General features: G+C 39.0%; 2 protein-coding genes across 2 annotated transcripts in view; both read left to right on the forward strand.

The window, feature by feature from the left end:
• The first annotated feature begins 1444 nt into the window (after positions 1-1444).
• On the forward strand, positions 1445-5527 carry pyyb (peptide YYb). The gene is made up of 4 exons (XM_061966193.1): positions 1445-1789; positions 1901-2085; positions 5174-5254; positions 5335-5527. The coding sequence occupies exons 2-4, from the start codon at positions 1907-1909 to the stop codon at positions 5354-5356; spliced, it is 282 nt and encodes a 93-aa protein (XP_061822177.1). The 5' UTR covers positions 1445-1789; positions 1901-1906; the 3' UTR covers positions 5357-5527.
• Positions 5528-5698: 171 nt separating this feature from the next.
• mpp2b (MAGUK p55 scaffold protein 2b) overlaps positions 5699-21456 on the forward strand; it is a 52145-nt gene continuing 36387 nt past the window's right edge. Inside the window, exons 1-2 of the mRNA XM_061967514.2 lie at positions 5699-5981; positions 16983-17062. Coding sequence (XP_061823498.1) covers positions 17032-17062 — 31 coding nt within the window. The 5' untranslated portion in view covers positions 5699-5981; positions 16983-17031. The remainder of the gene's footprint in view (positions 5982-16982; positions 17063-21456) is intronic.

The raw sequence follows: 21456 nt of genomic DNA on the forward strand, positions 1-21456 counted from the left end.
CAGTCATTCACAAACAAGGATGGGGCGAGGGTTACCACTTTGTCAACAAATGCGTGAGCAAATTGTTGAACAGTTTAAGAAAAACCTTTCTCAACCAGCTATTGCAAGGAATTTAAGGATTTCACCATCTACGGTCTGTAATATCATCAAAGGGTTCAGAGAATCTGGGGAAATCACTGCACGTAAGCAGCTAAGCCCGTGACCTTCGATCCCTCAGGCTGTACTCCATCAACAAGCGACATCAGTGTGTAAAGGATATCACCACATGGGCTCAGGAACACTTCAGAAACCCACTGTCAGTAACTACAGTTGGTCGCTACATCTGTAAGTGCAAGTTAAAACTCTCCTATGCAAGGCGAAAAACCGTATATCAACAACACCCAGAAATGCCGTCGGCTTCGCTGGACCTGAGCTCATCTAAAATGGACTGATACATAGTGGAAAGGTGTTCTGTGGTCTGACGAGTCCATATTTCAAATTGTTTTTGGAAACTGTGGACGTCGTGTCCTCCGGACCAAAGAGGAAAAGAACCATCCGAATTGTTATAGGCGCAAAGTTGAAAAGCCAGCATCTGTGATGGTATGGGGGTGTATTAATGCCCAAGACATGGGTAACTTACACATCTGTGAAGGCGCCATTAATGCTGAAAGGTACATACAGGTTTTGTAGCAACATATGTTGCCATCCAAGCAACGTTACCATGGACGCCCCTGCTTATTTCAGCAAGACAATGCCAAGCCACGTGTTACATCAATGTGACTTCATAGTAAAAGAGTGTGGGTACTAGACTGGTCTGCCTGTAGTCCAGATCTGTCTCCCATTGAAAATGTGTGGCGCATTATGAAGCCTAAAATACCACAACGGAGACCCCCGGACTGTTGAACAACTTAAGCTGTACATCAAGCAAGAATGGGAAAGAATTCCACCTGAGAATCTTAAAAAATGTGTCTCCTCAGTTCCCAAACGTTTACTGAGTGTTGTTAAAAGGAAAGGCCATGTAACACAGTGGTGAACATGCCCCTTCCCAACTACTTCTGCACGTGTTGCAGCCATGAAATTCTAAGTTAATTATTATTTGCAAAAAATAAATAAAGTTTATGAGTTTGAACATCAAATAGCTTGTCTTTGTAGTGCATATAATTGAATATGGGTTGAAAAGGATTTGCAAATCATTGTATTCCGTTTACATTTATATCTAACACAATTTCCCAACTCATATGGAAACAGGGTTTGTATATATATATATATATATATATATATATATATATATATATATATAGACTAATCTTTAAAAGGTTAAAATCCCTTTTAGTATAATTATCATTTGGTATATATCAGACTGAAGTCATTCGAAATGTTTGACTTTTTTTAAGTGCAAAAAATATATAATAAAAATAAATATTTATAAAAATAAAAACATTTTTAAAGCAGTTTTGGGAAGCTGGCATTTTTTAATCTGACACAAATAAGTGTCAAAGGAACTCCTTAAGGGCTAACCCAGCATGATATTCATACTGTATATTATGCTGAATTCCTCATTTGATTTGGTCAAATGCAGATTTTTAATTCTTATTTTATCAACCTTTGTGCATGTGTGTGCGGTTGTGCGTGTGAGCTCTCCTAGGCTGCTGAAGTAGAAAGTGAGAGGTGTGGTTTCGTGTTACTCAACACACTTCATGTCCGCATCCCTCGCTATAAAAGCCAAGAGACCGAGAGGAGGAGAGCAAGTCAGGGCACCAGCACCTCAATCATCACCAGCCAATCTGCACCGGGAGACTTATAGACAAAAGTAGGTTTTCTTTTACCTTTTGGCAAATTTGTTTTAATCAAGTTGTAAGTTATTGTATATGAGAGTGCATGTTAGTGTATTATGGAAGTTGTTGTGTTTTTTCCTCATCAGACAAACATGCTGAAATTGTGCATGATGCTCGCCACGCTCCTCTTCTGCTTGTTGGTGTTTTGGAGCACCTTTGCCGACGCATACCCGCCCAAACCAGAGAGTCCCGGCAGCAATGCCTCCCCGGACGACTGGGCCAAGTACCACGCTGCTGTCAGGCACTATGTCAACCTAATCACCAGACAGAGGTGAGGAAACTATCCACTTTGTGTCAAATTTAATAAGTTGGTCTGTCTGATCAACTTTCATCCAGAACCAGAATGTCTTCCTTCTCACATAGGCGCAAGAAGTTCTGACTTGATCTAACGGGATTTGACAGCGATTATAAACATCTTCTCCATCTTGTATTACAATTACCTGAAAATTTGCAGACTACATATTGTAAACTAGTGGTTACTCACCAAAATTGTATAAAACATCCTGTTGAGAAGAAAAATCTACCCAAAATAATTACTTAAAATGTAAATAAACAAAAAAATAAACATTTGATTTCTAAAATATAAATTCTCACTACCGTAATTTAATGGAAGGCTAAGGTTATTCAACCCTCCAGGAACCTTGAAAGACCAAATGTGTACATTCTGATTATTTGATTGCTTTTTTCCCCCTCAATATATCGATCACTTTTAAGGCTAATGGTGTGATTTGTTTTTTAATATCATTTTTGAAAGGATATGATCCACTCTATTGCAAGGTGTGTAGAACAGTGCATACGGAAAGTATTCACAGCCCTTCACTTTTTCCACATTTGGTTATGTAACAGCCTTATTCCAAAATGGAATCATCTTTTTGTTTCTCAAAATTCGACAGACAATACCCCATAATGGACAATGTTATTTTTTTAAATGTATTAAAAAAAATAAATAAATATATATATATATATATATCACATGTACATAAGTATTCACATCCTTTGCTCAATACATTGTTGATGCACCTTTGGCAGCAATTACAGCCACAAGTCTTTTTGAATACGATGCCACAAGCTTGGCACACCTATCTTTGAGCAGTTTCGCCCATTCCTCTTTGCTCATTCCTCTTGGCAGCACCTCTCAAGCTCCATCAGGTTGGATGGGTAGTGTTGGTTTTCCTCCAGGATGTGTCTGTACGTTGCTGCATTCATCTTAGTTTAGTCAGGGTGGTGACCAAGAACCCGATGGTCACTCTGTCAGAGCGACAGCATTCCTCTGTCGAGAGAGGAGAACCTTCCAGAAGGACAAGCATCTCTGCAGCAGTCAACCAATCAGGCCTGTATGATAGAGTGGCCAGACGGAAGCCATTTCTTAGTAAAAAGTTTAACAAAATGCTCCTGAAAGACTCTCAGAAACAAAAAATAGTGCGGTGTGATGAGACAAAGATTGAACATTTGGCGTGAATGCCAGGCATTATGTTTGGAGGAAACCAGGCACCGCTTATTACCAGGCCAATACCATCCCTACAGTGAAGCATGGTGGTGGCAGCATCATGCTTTGGGGATGTTTTTTAGCGACAGATATTGGGAGAAACTAGTCAGGATAGAGGGAAAGACGAATGCAGCAATATACGAGACATCCTGGATGAAAACCAACGCTTGCCATCCAACCTGATAGAGCGTGAGAGGTGCTGCAAAGAGTAATGGGCGAAACTGGCCAAAGATAGGTGTGCCAAGCTTGTGGCATCATATTAAAGAAAAACTTGGAGCTGTGATTGCTACCAAAGGTGCATCAACAAGGTATTGGACAAATGCTGGGAATACTTATGTACATGTGATTTGTAACTTTTTTTATTTTCAGTAAATTTGCAAAAAAATATTTACTTTTTAAAAAAAAATTTATTGTCAGTATGGGGTATTGTCTGTAGAATTTTTACAGACAAAAATTAATTAATTTCATTTTGCAACATGGCACTAATACAACAAAATGTGGAAAAAGTGAAGCGCTGTAAATACTTTCCGAATGCACTGTATATGCCTCCACTCTTTAAGCTTAAACCCCACTGATTCCCATTATAACCACATATATTTCATGTACTGTAATTCTGACATTTAATGCTTAGTACTAAGAAATCTTGGCCTCTACCTTGAAAAAAAGAAAAAAAAAAAAAGTTCAATTAAAAAAATATATATTTTGAAAAACAACAAAAACAAATCGGCATAAAAATATATATTTTGATAAACTTTATGGTTAGGTATGAACATTTTATGTGTTTAAAGTAAGACTATATATATACATATATATATTAAAGATGTGATTTTTTCCCCTAGCATTGTTAAAACAATCAACAAATTGGAAGTGCTATAGCATTGTTACGCCAATTATTAAACATGATTTATAATAACACACGGTGTCAGAAACATGGGGTCTTATTTCTGTCCCTCAAAGTACAATATAAACAGTTGTCCCTCTTTTATTACTGTTAATTAGATCTGGACAGGACCACGATAAATTCATTTCTACAATTTGGGAATCTATATTCTACCTTCTAAATACGTTTTTCAACATTATGAGCGCCCCATAGACATGGAAAAACACCCTTTAGTTACCCTTACACTTTTTTAGTCCAGTAACTGAGCCTATCAGTGGTCAAGATGCTGAACAGCGCGCTCTGATTTGTTTGTTCTCCTGTAGTGGCCAATACTCTTGTATTATTGATATTTTCAGTTTATTTAGATATGTTTATGCTTGAAAAGGCTTAATGTATGAGCAATAAATTGTAGAATATGATTTTAAAAGAATATAAAAAAGAAATCAACAATGCGGTGAAGCCGCAATATTTGAAGCTTGAAGGGCGAGGGACGACTGTACTTACAGCATTTACCCTAAACAGATAATATATTGGACTCAAAGGTGTGTATTTTTTACTTTTTGCAAGCAGGGTGTAAAAGTAATACTTTTGAAGGTACCACTGCATTGACGAGATATTGACAACCTACATAATGAGTGTGTCTCTCTAAAGGTTAACTGTTCCCCTATCCAATATACGGTATATATAACGTCATATTTCAGTTCAGCCAATCGTTACATCACCGATTGGAGTCAATTGTAGGTGGCAATTGGGTCCCACAAGTGAGCTCTGCTGGTAAAAGAATAAACAATATGTTTTTTAATATATGAGGCAGCACCTCATCATCCATCAAGGTGATGTGTAATTACACAGGCTGGTATTTGTCTTTGTGTTACACCGTGTTTCTTTGTGTTTCTCCTCTGTGGCCATGCATAGGTTTAAGGAAAATAAGTTGGACAAGAGCATAAACTTAATTTGTTTAAGAATAATTAAGATACAATTGATTTTCTCTAGATATGGGAAGAGGTCTACCCCAGAACAGGCGATGGCTTGGCTGCTGTTTGGTGCTGATCCAAGCCAAGACTCCGAACCACAGTGAGCTATATGAATTATATGAAATATTATCCCAAACATAGTGTTTGACTTACAATATGCTTTTGTCTCCTCTTGAACAGTTTGGATTATAACGAGTGGTAGTTGACTTCAAGGATACCTAATCCCACTTGAAAACCAAACGGCAATCAAAATGACTGGGATTCCCTGGGGAGAATCTTAATCTTAATGTACTTTAATTGTTCAATATACATGCATGTTTCCCTCCCTTCCTCTCTGTTTGTCTGAATGTTTTGCTCTTTGTACACCTCTTTGTTTTATCAGCAAATATGTAAATAATTTGTATGGAAAGAAATCAAACTTTACAAGAAATGACAATAAATAGAAGTATGGAATAAACTGTTTGGGAGTCTTTGCTCAGCAAGGTGGATGTAATGTACTTGTACGCCACTAGATGTCGCTGTCTAACCAAAAAGCATAAACCAATTTCCGGTGACAGGCTGTAGCGTCAGACCCACGGCAGTAGACTCTCAGTCCACGCGCGTGTTGTTAACTACAACGCCTTCACTCCCATCACGGAACCACACAACAGTCAACGAGAACAGCCTTCAGCCCCAATGGAAGTGTTAGTTCCGTCGTTAATGATAGAACTTAACGTGTGTTGCTGTTGGAAGTGAGAGTGGGGATTAAAGGAGAGCTGCCGCCACCAGCAGTGCGTGGGGCTGAGTGGCGTCCACAAGCAAGCTTCTGACGGAACGGCCGGATAAAGGTGAGCGGGAGAGGTCCTTCTTTCGTTTTAATTTCACACGAATGTGTTTGCCTATTACGAACCCCTATTTTTGGGTGAAAATCCACAAATTTAGGACCGAAAGAACACAAAAGATGTTGTTGCCGCCAATTAGCGGCCATATTTAACGTTCATTGTGCTAGCATAATTGACCTCCTTGCACCTGTGCCGTGACGTCAGCTACCGCGTTAACCTTGAATTTTAAATCTAAAATCATTTACAATGGGTTAGTATTTGTATTAGTAATATTGTTGTGTTGTTGGATGTATATGTCAATTTTGAAACCGTCTTCTTTCAATTTCAAGGTTGGTGTAAAGACGAGGCTGCTTTTGCCAGTGCGCATGCTCACACGCTTGTGCAGTTGTTTCGATGCTCTTGCTAATATTATTATTAGAAAACTTGTGTGGCTCCCTGACTGTATTACATTTTATGAAAATATAACTTAGGCTCCAAGGGACAAGCGGTAGAAAATGGATGGATGGATAATTTGGATCTAGGTGATAAGGCAAAAACTGTATCACAATATAAGTTTTTTGTATTGGTCGATATCAATAATTGTTGATGCTTTTTATGACCTCTGGATAGGGCTGGGCGATTTGGCCTTTTATTAATATCTCAATATTTTTAGGCCATGTCACGATACTCGATATATATCTCGATATTTTGCCTTAGCCTTGAATTAACACTTGATGCATATAATCACACCAGTATGGTGATTCCATATGTCTACATTAAAACATTATTGTTCATACTGTATTAATATATGCTAGTTTTAAACTTTCATGCAGAGAGGTAAATCACAACTAAGTCAATTGACCAAAAGTGTATTTATTAAACAGATCTTAAGCAGTGGCACAAACATTCATGTCATTTCAAAACAGAAAGTGCAAGATTGTCAGAGACATTTTAAAACAAGCTATGAGTGCACTTTAGTTCACGATGTCACTAAGATGACATGAAAACAACACTAAATTAAAGTGCACTTTTTGTACAGGACGCCACTACAATAGTTTAAAACAAAGTGCACTTTTGTGCGTGATGTCACACAATGTATTTAAATAACTGTCAAATAAAAATGAGCTGCATAATAGGAAATCAAACAGCGTATGTCCTTTGCTATGTGGTAGGTTACTGCGAACGTTATCTCCTTCTGTTGTTGACAATTTTTTTCATACGCTGTTGATGTGGGAATGGAAGACGCCAGGCTCAATTGTGTCAGTTCTGGTTGCTTTGTAGTGCTGCTACTTTTTGTAGCGACGCTTTTGCCGCTTACTTGACATATTACGGTTGTCTGTTCAACATCTTCCCGCTTGAAGCCAAACCACCACCAGACGATGGAGCCCGTGCTCTTTTTCTTGGGAATGAATTATTCTTCCTTCATTTGTTACCAGATTCACACCTTCTTTCTCTCGTGTTACCACTCGCACCGTTCCGTTAGCACCACAGCTAACTTAACCCATGCCGCTACCTCTCTGCTCGGCGAGGGCGTATGACGTTGCACGCGCGACAGTATGTGACGTATGTAAGAAGGTGCGCTTGTAGTATAATGCCCGCAGCTAAAAGCAACTGCGTGAGAACTTATACCGGTACTCGGATACTTAAGATATAGTCATTTTTTACATCGCACAGAGACAAACCCGCGATAGTATATTCGATATATCGCCCAGCCCTACCTATGGAAAATATGGACCAGGAGAAAATATATTAAATGTTTACATTTTTATTTCAAATGTTCCTTTGATTATAATCCCCTCAGCGATCAAGACAGAAAGGAACAGAAATGTCAACACAACCATGGAAAACATCCATCCATCCATTTCCTACCGCTTGTCCTTTCGGGGTCGCGGGGGTCGCTGTAGCCTATCTCAGCTGCATTCACAATCAATGTAAATAAATATATATATAAATATATATGTTAATACTAATGAATAAAAACAGATTTGTTTTAAATGTATGTATACATTTTTAAGCCTTTTTAAAGAAAATCATTCCATAACAAATTATGCAAACTACTCGATGACGTCATTCTGAACACACCCATAACCACGCTTCCACCGCCACAGGTATGTTGGCGGTTTAGGGGAAACCCTGCAGTATATTGATATCATTTTATCGGCCCAGCCCTAATATTAATTATCAGCTATATAACTAAAAAGCTGGCCCATTCATGACATTTAAGGTATGTGTCATTGATTGATGGGTACTACTGATTGTACTGGACCTCATTTAGTGGCATGCAAAAACATCTGATTTGAAAAAAATTAATCCATTCATTTTCTACCGCTTGTCCCTTTTGGGGTTGCGGGGGGTGCTGGAGCCTATCTCGGCTGCATTCGGGCGGAAGGCGGGGTACACCCTGGACAAGTCGCCACCTCATCACAGGGCCAACACAGATAGACAGACAACATTCACACTCACATTCATTCACACACTAGGGCCAATTTAGTGTTGCCAATCAATTCATGTATTTGATAAATATACACAGCCCTGCTGACTTCAGGGAAGTTTTGGACAGGTCAACAGTCAATCACAGAGCACAACTATTTGCACTCACAAAATTCAGGGTCTCTGTGTTTGTAGGATGTGAAGAAAGCCGAAGTACCTGGAAAAAAATATGTGCGGGTTTATACGTGAAATATGTATTAAATAATTATCCCTGCACACATTTATTAACCAACAATTGTCAATCAACAAATTCAAATTCAATATTTTTTTGCACAAATATTTTTGTCTGCCACAGCCAGTTACCATTTAGTAAAGTAGGAATGATTGTGGTACTTTAGAAGCAAATATTTTTGATGTGGTATTTGTTGACAACGGTTTGGTCCATTTAATTTATTAGGGAAGTAACAGTACATCACAACATATTAGAAGTTATGTTATAGCATAAGCACCAGTGTGTCTGTGCTGTAATAGAAGTTTAAATTATATACTGATTATTTTTGGTAGGAAGTTGAACGGTACTGAAAGGTACCTTTTATAACCTGCAATTTTTAACCACATAACAGAATAAAAAAAGCCTTATCAAAGCTCTTTGAGATAGTTTGTTACATTAAAAAGCTTTTTGCGGCAATTTTAAGAAGATTCTTATCACATTTTTAAATTTGGATGTGAAGGATTTACCATAAATATTCCTGCGGGAGGCTCAAAGATCAGCTAATCTCATTCATCCCTGATGGAAATGTCATCCTAGTTTATCATGACTTGTTTGAAGTACTTCTTACCCCACTTTCCCTCAGAAAGATTTAAATACTTAATGCATGAGCCGCATTATAGTGTCATGTAGACTTTATGTGACATTGCTGTATGTACAGGAGAATTTTACTGTCATTCATAATAATGTACCCTGTTTTCTCACTCTGGGGACGGCGTGGCGCGGTTGATAGAGTGGCCGTGCCAGCGACCTGAGGGTTCCTGGTTCGATCCCCACCCACTGCCAACCTCGTCACGTCCGTGGTGTCCTTGAGCAAGACACTTCACCCTTTTTCCTGATGGGTCGTGGTTAGGGCCTTGCATGGCAGCTCCCGCCATCAGTGTTTGAATGTGTGTGAATGGGTGAATGTGGAAATAGTGTCAAAGCTCTTTGAGTACATTGAAGGTAGAAAAGCGCTATACAAGTATAACCCATTTACCATTTACTCTGCTTGAACTTCATTTGTCATCGTCGCTATAGGGTATTTACATCCATAGCCAAAAATATAACATTTACTTTTAGTATATACTAAAAATATCTTCTTCTCCACATTAAGAAACTGATGGATAAAAAGAGTCACTTTAATGACATCCATGCAGGATGGCGATTACACAAGCTTCTCCTCAGGGGGTTTGTGTCTCAGCATGTTGCCCTGAGCCTTACTGTGCTATATATACATACACACATACATACATACATGCACACACAACATTACAGTTTTATTTGGCACTGGTTGTATTCTATTAACTATAGCCTACTGTGTGTGAGATAATGGTGCATTGTTTTAATACAAACTCCTCCTTTGTGTAGTTAATTGGCGTTTAATTAAGGACAATATTATCTTTGCAGGTTAGTGTGAAAAACAGCTACTGGCAAGAACTATGCTGATATTTATAATATACTGTACTACTGTAAATATGATAGTGATCAACCCTGTTATGAAGCTTAATAATGGTCAAACCTTTAAATGATATCAGTTTTTAATTACATCATTATTTTACGCAGTTTCCCTTGTTGCCATGGCAATGTGCCCTGGGAAAAAAACGAGGAGCCACGCTTGGTTGTCTTGGATACGGCAGTTTTCCCTTGTAAAGTAATGAGAGAAGCTGAACCTGTGGGAGCACAGGGTTATTTTTAGGCCTGACGCCAGCTTGCATGTGTGGATTAAGACGTGTTCGCCCATTGCTGTGTGTGTGTGTGTGTGTGTGTGTGTGTGTGTGTGTGTGTGTGTGTGTGTGTGTGTGTGTGTGTGTGTGTGTGTGTGTGTGTGTGTGTGTGTGTGTGTGTGTGTGTGTGTGTGTGTGTGTGTGTGTGTGTGTGTGTGTGTGTGTGTGTGTGTGTGTGTCCGTGCGCGCACATGTTTACATGCTTTAATGCAGTCTCACTGTGGGAGCAACTCAAGGCACTTTGCACTTGTCATAAAAACACCGGGGCTGTCCCTTGTGCCAATTGCTATAAATGTGCGGAAATATCTACTTTCAATATATTCCCACTTGACTTTTGTTTGGTATTTGATGATTGTTACATAATGCAAGGCACCAGCTTCAACATCAAGGCAGAAAAACACTCACTTCCCAATGAGTGTAATTGTTTTTGTTCCTTTATTTAACCAGGTAAAAACCCATTAAGATTAAAATCTCTTTTGTAAGAGTGATCTGGCCAAGAGGGCAGCAACATCCATCCATCCATCTTCAACCGCTTATCCGGAATCGGGTCACGGGGACAACAGCTCCAGCAGAGACCCCCAGACTTCCCTCTCCAGAGCAACATTAGTAACTTCCTCCTGGGAAATCCCGAAGCGTTCCCAGGCCAGAGAGGAGATGTAGTCCCCCCCATCTGGTCCTTGGCCAGCCGCGGGGTCTCCTCCCAGTGGGACGTGCAACGAGGACCTCCCTAGGGAGACGCTCGTGAGGCACCCGCACGAGATGCCCGAACCACCTAAGCTGGCTCTTTTCCAAGCGAAGGAGCAGCGGCTCTACTCTGAGTCTCTCTCGGGTGACTGAACTTCTCACCCTATCTCCAAGGGAGATGCCAGCCACCTCTTTGAGGAAACTCATTTCGGCCGCTTGTATCCGCGATCTTTTTCTTTCGGTCATGACCCACACTTCATGACCATAGGTGAGAGTAGGAATGTAGATAGCTCGGTAGACCGAGAGCTTTGCCTTCTGGCTCAACTCTTGTTTTGTCACAACAGTGCGGCAGAGAGACTGCAATACTGCCCCAGCTGCTTCGATTCTCCCGCTGATTTCCTTCTCCTTTTTTTCCTCACTCGTGAACAAGACCCCGAGATACTTAAACTCCTCCACCTGGGACCGAGTCTGGTCCTCTACCTGGACTGTACAAAGCATCGGTTTCCTGCTGAGAACCATGGCCTCAGATTTGGAGATGCTGATCCTCATTCCAGCCGCTGAACACTCTGCTGCGAACCGATCCAGTGAGAGCTGAAGGTCACGAACCGAAGGTGCCATCAGGACCACATCATCTGCAAACAGCAGTGACGCAACCTTTAGCCCCCCGAGACGTATACCCTCTCCGCCATGGTCACGACTCTGCCTAGAGATCCTGTCCATGAAAATCACAAACAGGATAGGTGACAGAGCGCAGCCCTGGCGGAGACCAACCCCCACTGGAAACGGATCCGACTTACATCCAAGCACCTGGACACAACTCTTGCTTTGGTTGTACGGAGATTGGATGGCCCTCAGCAGGTTTCCCCTCACCCTGTACTCCCTCAGCACCTCCCACAGGATCTCCCGGGGCACCCGGTCATACGCTTTCTCCAAATCCACAAAGTACATGTAGACTGGATAGGCATACTCCCAGGCCATCTCCAGGATTCTTGCAAGAGTAAAGAGCTGGTCAGTTGTTCCACGACCAGGACGGAATCCACATTGCTCCTCTTGAATCTGAGGTTCGACTATCGGCCGGACCCTCCTTTCCAGTACCTTGGCATAAACTTTCCCGGATAGGCTGAGTAGTGTGATATCCCTGTAATTAGCACACACACTCTGGTCTCCCTTTTTGAAAAGGTGAACCACCACCCCAGTCTGCCACTCCCTCGGCACTGTCCCAGATTTCCACGCAATGTTGAAAAGGCGTATCATCCAAGACAGCCCCTCAACAACCAGAGCCTTCAGCATTTCTGGACGGATCTCGTTACAACCTCTGCTTAGCCTCGTCCACAGCCACGGCCGCTGCCCTTCGGGCCTGTTGGTACCTTGCAACTGCCTCCGGAGTCTCCTGGGATAACATACCCCGGTAGGACTCCTTCTTCAGTTGGACGGCTTCCCTGACCACCGCTGTCCACCAGGGTGTTCGAGGGTTACCGCCTCTTGACCAGCAACAGGTTTAATAAATACTTGTAACAACAACAAAAACAGGAGCCGTTACACACTATACTTAAAAGCACAAATTACTTAAAACATAAACATGAAAACACGCAATAAGTAAAAAATAAAATGTTTCAATAAAAACAATTTAGTAACAAGTACAGTGCTCAATAGAGACAGCTTCTTGATTCTTTAAAAAGGGCCTGAAATTCCCCCAAAGTGATCAGTTCAGGTAACCTCAGATTCTTTTATAATTCATTCCATGATCATGGCGCAGCAAATCTGAAGGCTTTTTATTATCCAGACAGGTGTGGGAACACTTCACACTAAAATCGAAGGAAAACACAGTAGTATACAAACATTGCAAAGTGGAGCTCGCATACCACAATAGCACAAGTTCGATGCTGTAGCACCTGTCGAGAAAGCATCCGATTGAGGGACGTTCAGAGGCGAGGTAGGTCATATATTATGAAATGTAAACGCAAACGTTGTGTTAGTAAAATAAATGTTATTTATTATGATAACCAGGATGTGTTCTCTCACTCCCGCAAAGTTATCAAATGCCGCCAAAAGGTGTTGAAAACTAACAACGCTATCCGAGCTGTCGTGTTCAATTAGCCTTTCATTAGTTACCCCGCAAAAGTAGTCATTCAAAGTTATTCGGATTATTCAAGTCATGCAACCACATGCTACTTGGATAGCTTGCACTTGCACCCGCTATACCTGTAGTCTCTGTAGAATGTAAGAGTTCCAAGTCCTTGTTCACAGTGGTAGCGCTTGTGTGCCAAGTTCCTGTCAGCCATATTGGTTCTGAATATGAAGTTGCACATTTCAAATACAGTATTAAAGGCACTACCTAATCCACTTTTTATGCTTGATATAATGAAAACTGTTCTTATTGTTTTATTTTTGATACTAAGAATATATTTTTATTTTAACTTTCTCAGGGAATATTATATTGAACTAATTTTATATATGTGTGTTTTAATCTCAAACATGTTATGATGGCAAAATGAACATTGATTACTATTTTGCATGCAATGAATGCAGTGAACTGTATTGCATTCTTAAAATTTTAAACGGTTGTCATTATTGTATTGTTGGCAGGTTGAAAACAGCTCAGCGGATTTGCGTGGAGAAACCAACATTTAAACAGCACTGTAAAATAATCATCAAAAACGTACGAGAGACAATAACTTGGTTTATGCGGTCACACCACACAGCATATAGGGCTGTGATCGCACCTGTTTTCATTAGCACACACAAATTGGCACAATCAACCAGACGTATTTCAGCTGTGCATGTCAGCCTTACATAATGAAAACAGGCATTTAGGAAATAAAAGACAATTTGGCCAAACACAATAATTGACGGCACATGTTAACATGTATAACTAAACCTTAATTAAGCAAAAATATGATTTATTCGATTATTCGATTAATCAATCGGGATATTCGATAGAATACTCGATTACTAAAATATTCGATAGCTGCAGCTCTAATACCAATACCAATCACATGTATTAATTGTAATTTTTTCTATATTTATTGTGAGTGCAATGTAACAGTATCGATACAAAATTTAAACCAGTTAATCTTTTATTACATACAATGTTTTGATCACAATAAAGTCAATACTACACAATACGTATAAGTAAAAACTACAATTGACTACTCATTCAAATCCTTTATTTTTATTTATTTATTTATTTTTATTTTATTTTTTAAATAAATACAGACACTGTTAGAACCGTTTTAATATTTTTTGCGCAGTCAGACCAGACTGTTATTGTGAAGGCTGACAGAGTACTGCTGTTCTTAAGGCACTTGATAGCTATTGTTTTGAGTGTGGAGAAGACTTAAGGCTGTTTTTAAGTAAAGAATGCCTTTCAAGTTACTGCTGCCGTCCCAGCTAGTATTAACTTTGTAGTTTGGTCGGAGACTTAGCCAGTGTTTCAAGTGGCCTTTTTGACATTGTTTAGTTAGTGAGGGAATGGTTGAGTGTTTTAAGTGATTTCTCCTTACGAACGTTACGTCTCACGATGACATTTTAGTCAAATGTATGTACATTTTTGTGATGTTAAGCGTTTAACAACTAACAACTATTTTGATTAGTCGATAGTCGATTAGTAAACTAATCAGATTATAAAGTGGACACATTCAGTGGCTCTAATTTAGCCATCTATTTTCAAATTCAGCTTGAGATATTTTAGGCATGTGCTTACTAACAACACATATGAATAAATTATGCATTGCTATTTATTTATACTGTAACTATGCTGCTCATTAGGCTTTTATAAAAATAACTATTTCACTTTTGTCCATTCAATAGCAAGGACAGGCAAAGTGCTAAAAAAAGGTATAATTTCTAATGTAAAAAAAAAAGTTAATTAAAATATATCATTGATTAATTCTTAGCATTTAGCCATCTAATCGATTGTATGTTTTAATTTTATGATACCGGCGCATTGGTGCCTAATTTGTGTGTGTGTGTGTGTGATCGACGTTTGTTTTTGTGCCTTTTTTTATTGCACTGCAAATTGAGGCTGCTTTAAAAAGCACTTGAATTAATTTAGACAAAGTTTAGCTAGTGGACTTTGGTTAAAATTGTAGTTACTTTTCACTCAACTTCGTCTCACACTTGTTAGGTAGCTCCCGTTTCGCAGACTTGGTGTCATAAAATCAAGATCTGCTTTGCAAAGTGAGCAAGATATTCATGTATTTGATTAGTATAAGAGGAAATGTTCCCACACTTTACATATGTTCACCCACAATGTTGTTCGAGTGGCCGCGCTGACTTGCGTTCCTTCTTAAAATGACGAGTGATGATGTCGGGACTTTTGTCGACAAATTAGTCCACGACATATTTTATTGTCTATTTGTCAACGAATCGTTGCACCTCTAGTCCGTTACCAGAACAGATTGTGTTTGACAAAATATTAGAACTGTTGGTCATTCATTCATGTGACCAATTAGCCCAAAACTCAAACCCAAACAACAGTAATCCCATTCATTTTAGCACAATGCTTAAACAAAGGCTAGAAAACTACCAGTTAGCATCATTGTATTCCAAATCTTGCACGGCAAACTAAGCTCTGCTGAAATCCGCTTTACCTTCTTAGCTGCCGTGTGGCCTCTGCATACTTTTAACAAGCTCTGTCATTTCCCTGTGTAAACACAGGATCCCGGGGTGGATTGTATCGTAAGGTATTAATGACCACATCCGCATCGGTCAGTTTTGTAACAGCCTTTTCGCTTATGAGCTTGTTGATCACTATCGCACTGCTGGTACTGTAATTACAGCTGTAAAGCCAGTAAATCCCTGCAAATGAAGTGAGCAAGTGAGACAATTTACATTTTAATGGCAACTTTCCTACATAACTTTATTATGTATACACATTCAGATTGGATAAATGCAAACAACAATTAAAATTGATCGCTATTTTAAATGAATTGTAGAGCGTTCTACTGCATACCGTCCGTCTTTCGAATTCTAAGGAGTGTTGTAAAAACCTGGGAATGGAAGTGACGGCGACCAGTCCTCAGCATTTTAAAGTTTAACGTGAGGTTAAGACTCTATTTACACAAGGGTGACCCTGCAGTGACATTGGTTGCTGTAGCACTGCTTGTACCATGGCTACATATTGTCATAGCAACCAACAATTAGCATCCTTTCTTCTCCTACTGGTGTCTTTGTCTCATTAGCTGTGTGCTTTCTTCATCCCTATTATTTAAACCTACCTCCCCTTAATATTTTGCCTCACGACCTCGGTCTTCTTTTCTTTTTGGTCACATTTTTACTGATTAAACATACAATTTATACCATTGCTGTTTGGAGCTTTTATTTCATCTGTCACCTGACAGGCCAGTTTTGGATCCCATGGCGTTCTTTCTCTTGCTGCCTAATGTTAAATGGATTAATTAGAATCAACAGATCCTCTCTAAGCCAATGTTGGCTGGCCTGCCTACTCACTCGCTTGTTCAATCTTTCCATCCGCTACTTACAGTATATTCCCCCACGGACTTGAGGGCAGTAACTGAAGAGTGGTTCATCTAAAGTCCTAAACAGAGTTACATAGAGGTTAGTGTGGGTGGGGCCTTATTTGGACTGATTGAAAACAAGATAGCTCTGAGCCGGCGACTGTTTTCATGGCAGGAAGGCATTTGTTTTCTTGGACATGTTTTTTTTTTTTTTACTCTTCTAAAGCTATCTCGCTTTGTTTAAACATTTGCAAAACATTCAAAATAATCTACTTGGCCAAACGATTGTCCTAAGAGGCAAATTATGCAGTAAAATGAATGTGAAATTAAAATACATGTGAATTTAAAAGCTGTTCTCTCTGATTGATTTTTTACCATCAATACGCACAGTATTGCTGGCTGATATGTCAGGGAATTTATGCAATCAATACTTGGAAATGTGTTTTGAATTATTCTGTCTTATCATTCTCTTTCTCTGCAGTTGACCTAACAAGTTTGCTGGAGGATTCCAGGAGAAAGACATTTATAAAATGCCTGTGGCAACATCTTGTTCTGACTCTGGTGAGTTTTCAAAAGCATCCGTGTGTCTCCTGCTCGGCCTGGGCCGATAACACATTATTGTCGATAGACAATATTATTGTCAACATTATTTTGAGACCAAATTAACCACTGATGTAATAATAATCATAATAATAATGAAAGTATACACTTTTAAATATCCAAGTTACGGTAAATAAATAAACAAAATATACTCTGTCAGCAAAATTTTGCACTTGAACACACTCAAAAGTTCGTTATAACGCAGTCCAATATAACACGATCATGCCAATGACCCCAAATTTTCGACCGTTTGTTTTCCATCAGTGTCAGTCGCGTTCACCATATTATTGCGTATTTACAAACTTACTGTCGCGACCCGTCCCTCTGGTCATGTCCTGTGTTGGTTTACTCTATGCGACAGTTGCACGTTTTCATTGCTACACTTAGACTTTCTTGTTGTTTGCCGTTGGCAACACTTTGAGTTCCAGTTAGCTTCACGCTAGGTTAATGTGCCTCGTTCTGGAATTAAACAAGTTCTTACCTGCAAGCTGCTACCTTCCGTCCTTTGCATCCTGGAAGACATGAATGACCTTTGCAGACATGCAACCAGATTGTTACACTTACACCGTAAATCTTTATGAAAGTCTTCAAAAAGAAGGAATTAAAACAAAAAAATACCTAAATAAAAATAAGAAATTACCAACCCAGTTATGTCCAAAGCTACTGATGTCCATTCCGTGACATGAGAGGACAATCCACCATTCACGTAACGTCAAGTGGGGTCACTATTCGCTAAGCAGGTTTAGGCAGCCGTGCTACAGAGCATAACTTTTTTGAAAAGTAAAGGGTAAAACATACAGTGGGCCAGATGACCGCGTTATATCAAACTGTGTGAAAATCACAACCAAAAGTTATAAAATGTTTTGTCTCTGTCAAGAAGGGGGTGGAGGACCCTCAAATATACAAAACCAAAACAATAAATAAAAAGGCTAAATAACGTTATTGTGACCAAAATGATCAAGGTTAGAATTATTATCGCGGTATTGTTGAATATTTTCAAAAAGTACTAATACACACACTAAAATCTTTTAACCAAATGTTATTTTTTCAATAACTAAAATAAAGACCCACCCAATATACTTTCTCGGCAGAGGAAACCTCAAATATTGTTCTGGCTTCATAAGAGCCATATACATTTTATTAGTGTGTTTAAATAGGTTGATCTTCTTCCATTTTAATTTGTAAACGTTTTAGAATGTTTTTTTTAAAAAGATGCAAATTGGGTTATTAGTTCTTTTTACTTAAGGTTTATGTGACGTCACGCAAGTTTACTTCCTGTTGAACGGATATCTGTCTGTTTTAACGTCACACTGGAGTTTATATGGATCACTTTGTGCATCGACAGAACAGCCTTTATTTTCAATGTGAATACTGTATCTTAGTTGTTTAGATAGCAATGTGTTTTTGCAAATTTAGATTGGGGTATGACATTTCCTAATGGGAAAAGACGTTTGTCGCTTGTTTTCATGTTAGCATATAAGCTAGCAATCTATCGCTAGTACTTCCATACGTTTATCAAAGTGCATTTATCAATAGGGCTGGACCATTATGGCAAAAATAATAATCACAATTATTTTGATTGATATTATCACAATTAATTACCCGATTATTCCTTAATTTGAAAACATTAGTATTTATTGTACCACCAAAACCCAACTTTAAATATAGTTTAAAAAAACTGATTCAAATGTGTAATGAATTAACCACAACAAGTAAAGTAGTAATAGTAAACATTACATTTAAATAACAATAGCAATATAAAAAAACCAAGAAAATTCTGTTTTTTTTTACTTTCTACACCTATTTTACCACCATAGTGTGCTTTTTGTGTCAAATAAAATGTTATAAAATGTTTCTTATTTCCATCCATCCATTTACTACCGCTTGTCCTTGCAATAATCCACACATTTTTTGGTGCAATACATCTTTGGACAATTTTTACCAATATTTAAGGTCAAAGCATAATAATTGTGTAAATGTATCAATAAGTGCCTTAACTACATTATGCTTGAGTAAGGTACTTTTTTGAAACCTTTATTTTGTTAGCGCAGTCAAACCGGATGTGGCGCACCAGACTATTATTGTGAAGCGGGGAAGTGTGTTTTGCTGTTCTTCTCAGCTTCATGCGTAAAAAAAGGAATTAAGGATAAAAAATAAATAAATAGAGCGCGGCCGCGACTCAAGTTGCGGTTGCTGTCCACCTGTTTGTACATTAATGTCACATCAATGATGTGGGTTACAACAACACAAGTGGGTGGGATGTGTTGTGGGTGTATGGATTGTTCTTGCAAGCTTTAGATTCGTAGTTTAGCCTCTGTTTCAAGTGACTGTCTCGACATTGTTTAATTTAGGACAAGTTTCGGGGCTGAATGAGCGTTACCGGACACATCATTTTTCCAAACAAATGTTGCTTCTCCTTACAATGACAATACTCCATTCACATTTATGTCAATTTCCCTGACAATATTTTGCGTTTATCAGCGGATTTTGTTTTATTGGCTAATTATGTAGCACGTTTTATTGGCCAATTATATATGTCACTTCCTGTCAATAGGAGACGACACAAAAAAAGGCTCAGCTTTTGCTCCCGGTGTTTTTGATTTATTTGAAGATTTTTGACCACTGGTTTGTGAACACAGCCAAAGGAGAGTTACCTGGCATCTTCAAACTGATTTTGGTCCGGTAAGAGGCATTCATTCGCTGAAATAAGGACAGTTGGAAGAGCCGTTAGCCTCAAGCCAAAGGCCCCCACCGCAATTCAAAGTGGTTACCTAGCAACCTGAAGCTACACCAAGAGTTTTCTTTTTTTTCTTTTTTAAAGTTCTTCCTACGACACAGTGATATAAGTTGACAGGGTGACACCTCAAGTTGATCTCTGAACGGCGAAAGGTACGAAATTGTTGAAATTAGAAAAGTTAGAAGTGCCGCAAGTTTTTAAAGAAGCAACTGCCGTTCGTGAGCTTATACAAGAGGCACTGCCGTCGGCTAGCCGCTGCAATGTCAAAATCTCGAAGAAAAACTTGAATCCCGAAACTTGCGGTGTCATCTGAATCAAATGATTCTCTGGACACAGGACACAAGGGGAAGCAATATTCAATGTTGGATACAGGACAAGATGGGAAGCAAGACTTGATGCTACAAAAAATTGTCAATGACAATTGGGGTTGGGGTGGGCGGGGGTAGGGGGTAGCGGGAGGTGTATATTGTAGCGTCCCGGAAGAGTTAGTACTGCAAGGGATTCTGGGTATTTGTTCTGTTGTGTTTATGTTGTTACGGTTCTCCCGAAATGTGTTTGTCATTCTTGTTTGGTGTGAGTTCACAGTGTGGCGCATATTTGTAACAGTGTTAAAGTTGTTTATACGGCCACCCTCAGTGTGACCTGTATGGCTGTTGACCAAATATGCCTTGCATTAATTCATGATGAGAACAGCCGGTAGATTATATGTGACTCGAACGGCACGCACGCAAAGGAAATGCCTTTAAGGTTTATTGGCACTCTGTACCTCTCCCTACGTCCGTGTACACAGCTGCGTTTTAAAACGTCATATATTTTACTTTTAGAAACCGATACCGATAATTTCCGATATTACATTTTAAAGCATTTATCGGCCGATAATATTGGCAGCCCTATATTATTGGACATCCCTAGTAGCGATGGTTGGTGCTCCTGTAGATGTGCGTATCATCTTCGGTGTTGCCTTTCTCTTATATTGATGAGATTTTTCCGGTTTCGATTCCAGTTTCGATTCTTCTTAACGATTTGGTTCTTTATTGGTTCTCTTATTGATTCTTATTTGGGAAAAAAATACAACAAAAAGGTGGATTAGCATCACTTTTGTTTAGTTTAGAGGTAACATGAAATTACAAAACCTACAGTGAAGTTTTAAGAGGCATAGAAAAAAAAACTTTTAAATATAATTAATACATATTATTCTGTGGAATTTAACAGAATAAATCATATGTGGGAAATTACACAAGAATATGACATTTAATATGTCATAACATGTGATATTAACACATTTCATGCAAAGTGAGACATATCCAGACATATCCATTATTTTGATGATTATGGCTTACAACTTATAAAAACCTTGAATTGGAAATTTGGGGTTTCAAAAACGAATCCATCCATCCATCCATTTTCTACCGCTTATTCCCTTTGGGGTCGCGGGGGGCGCTGGAGCCTATCTCAGCTACAATTGGGCGGAAGGCGGGGTACACCCTGGACAAGTCGCCACCTCATCCATGATCATCAAATTTATAATAAACAAAGGCTTGACATATCTCACTTTGCATGTAATTAGTTTATATCACACGTTAGTCACTTGAAGTTTAATTGCTGACCTGAATGGACT

The sequence above is a fragment of the Nerophis lumbriciformis genome, linkage group LG11, assembly GCF_033978685.3.
Source record: "Nerophis lumbriciformis linkage group LG11, RoL_Nlum_v2.1, whole genome shotgun sequence".
NCBI classification, from domain to species: domain Eukaryota; kingdom Metazoa; phylum Chordata; class Actinopteri; order Syngnathiformes; family Syngnathidae; genus Nerophis; species Nerophis lumbriciformis.

Coding starts and splice junctions, on each gene's coding strand:
- pyyb (XM_061966193.1), top strand. CDS start 1,907: ATGCTGAAATTGTGCATGATGCTCGCCACGCTCCTCTTCTGCTTGTTG. Junction 2,086..5,173: donor AACCTAATCACCAGACAGAG/GTGAGGAAACTA, acceptor GATTTTCTCTAG/ATATGGGAAGAGGTCTACCC. Junction 5,255..5,334: donor AGCCAAGACTCCGAACCACA/GTGAGCTATATG, acceptor CCTCTTGAACAG/TTTGGATTATAACGAGTGGT.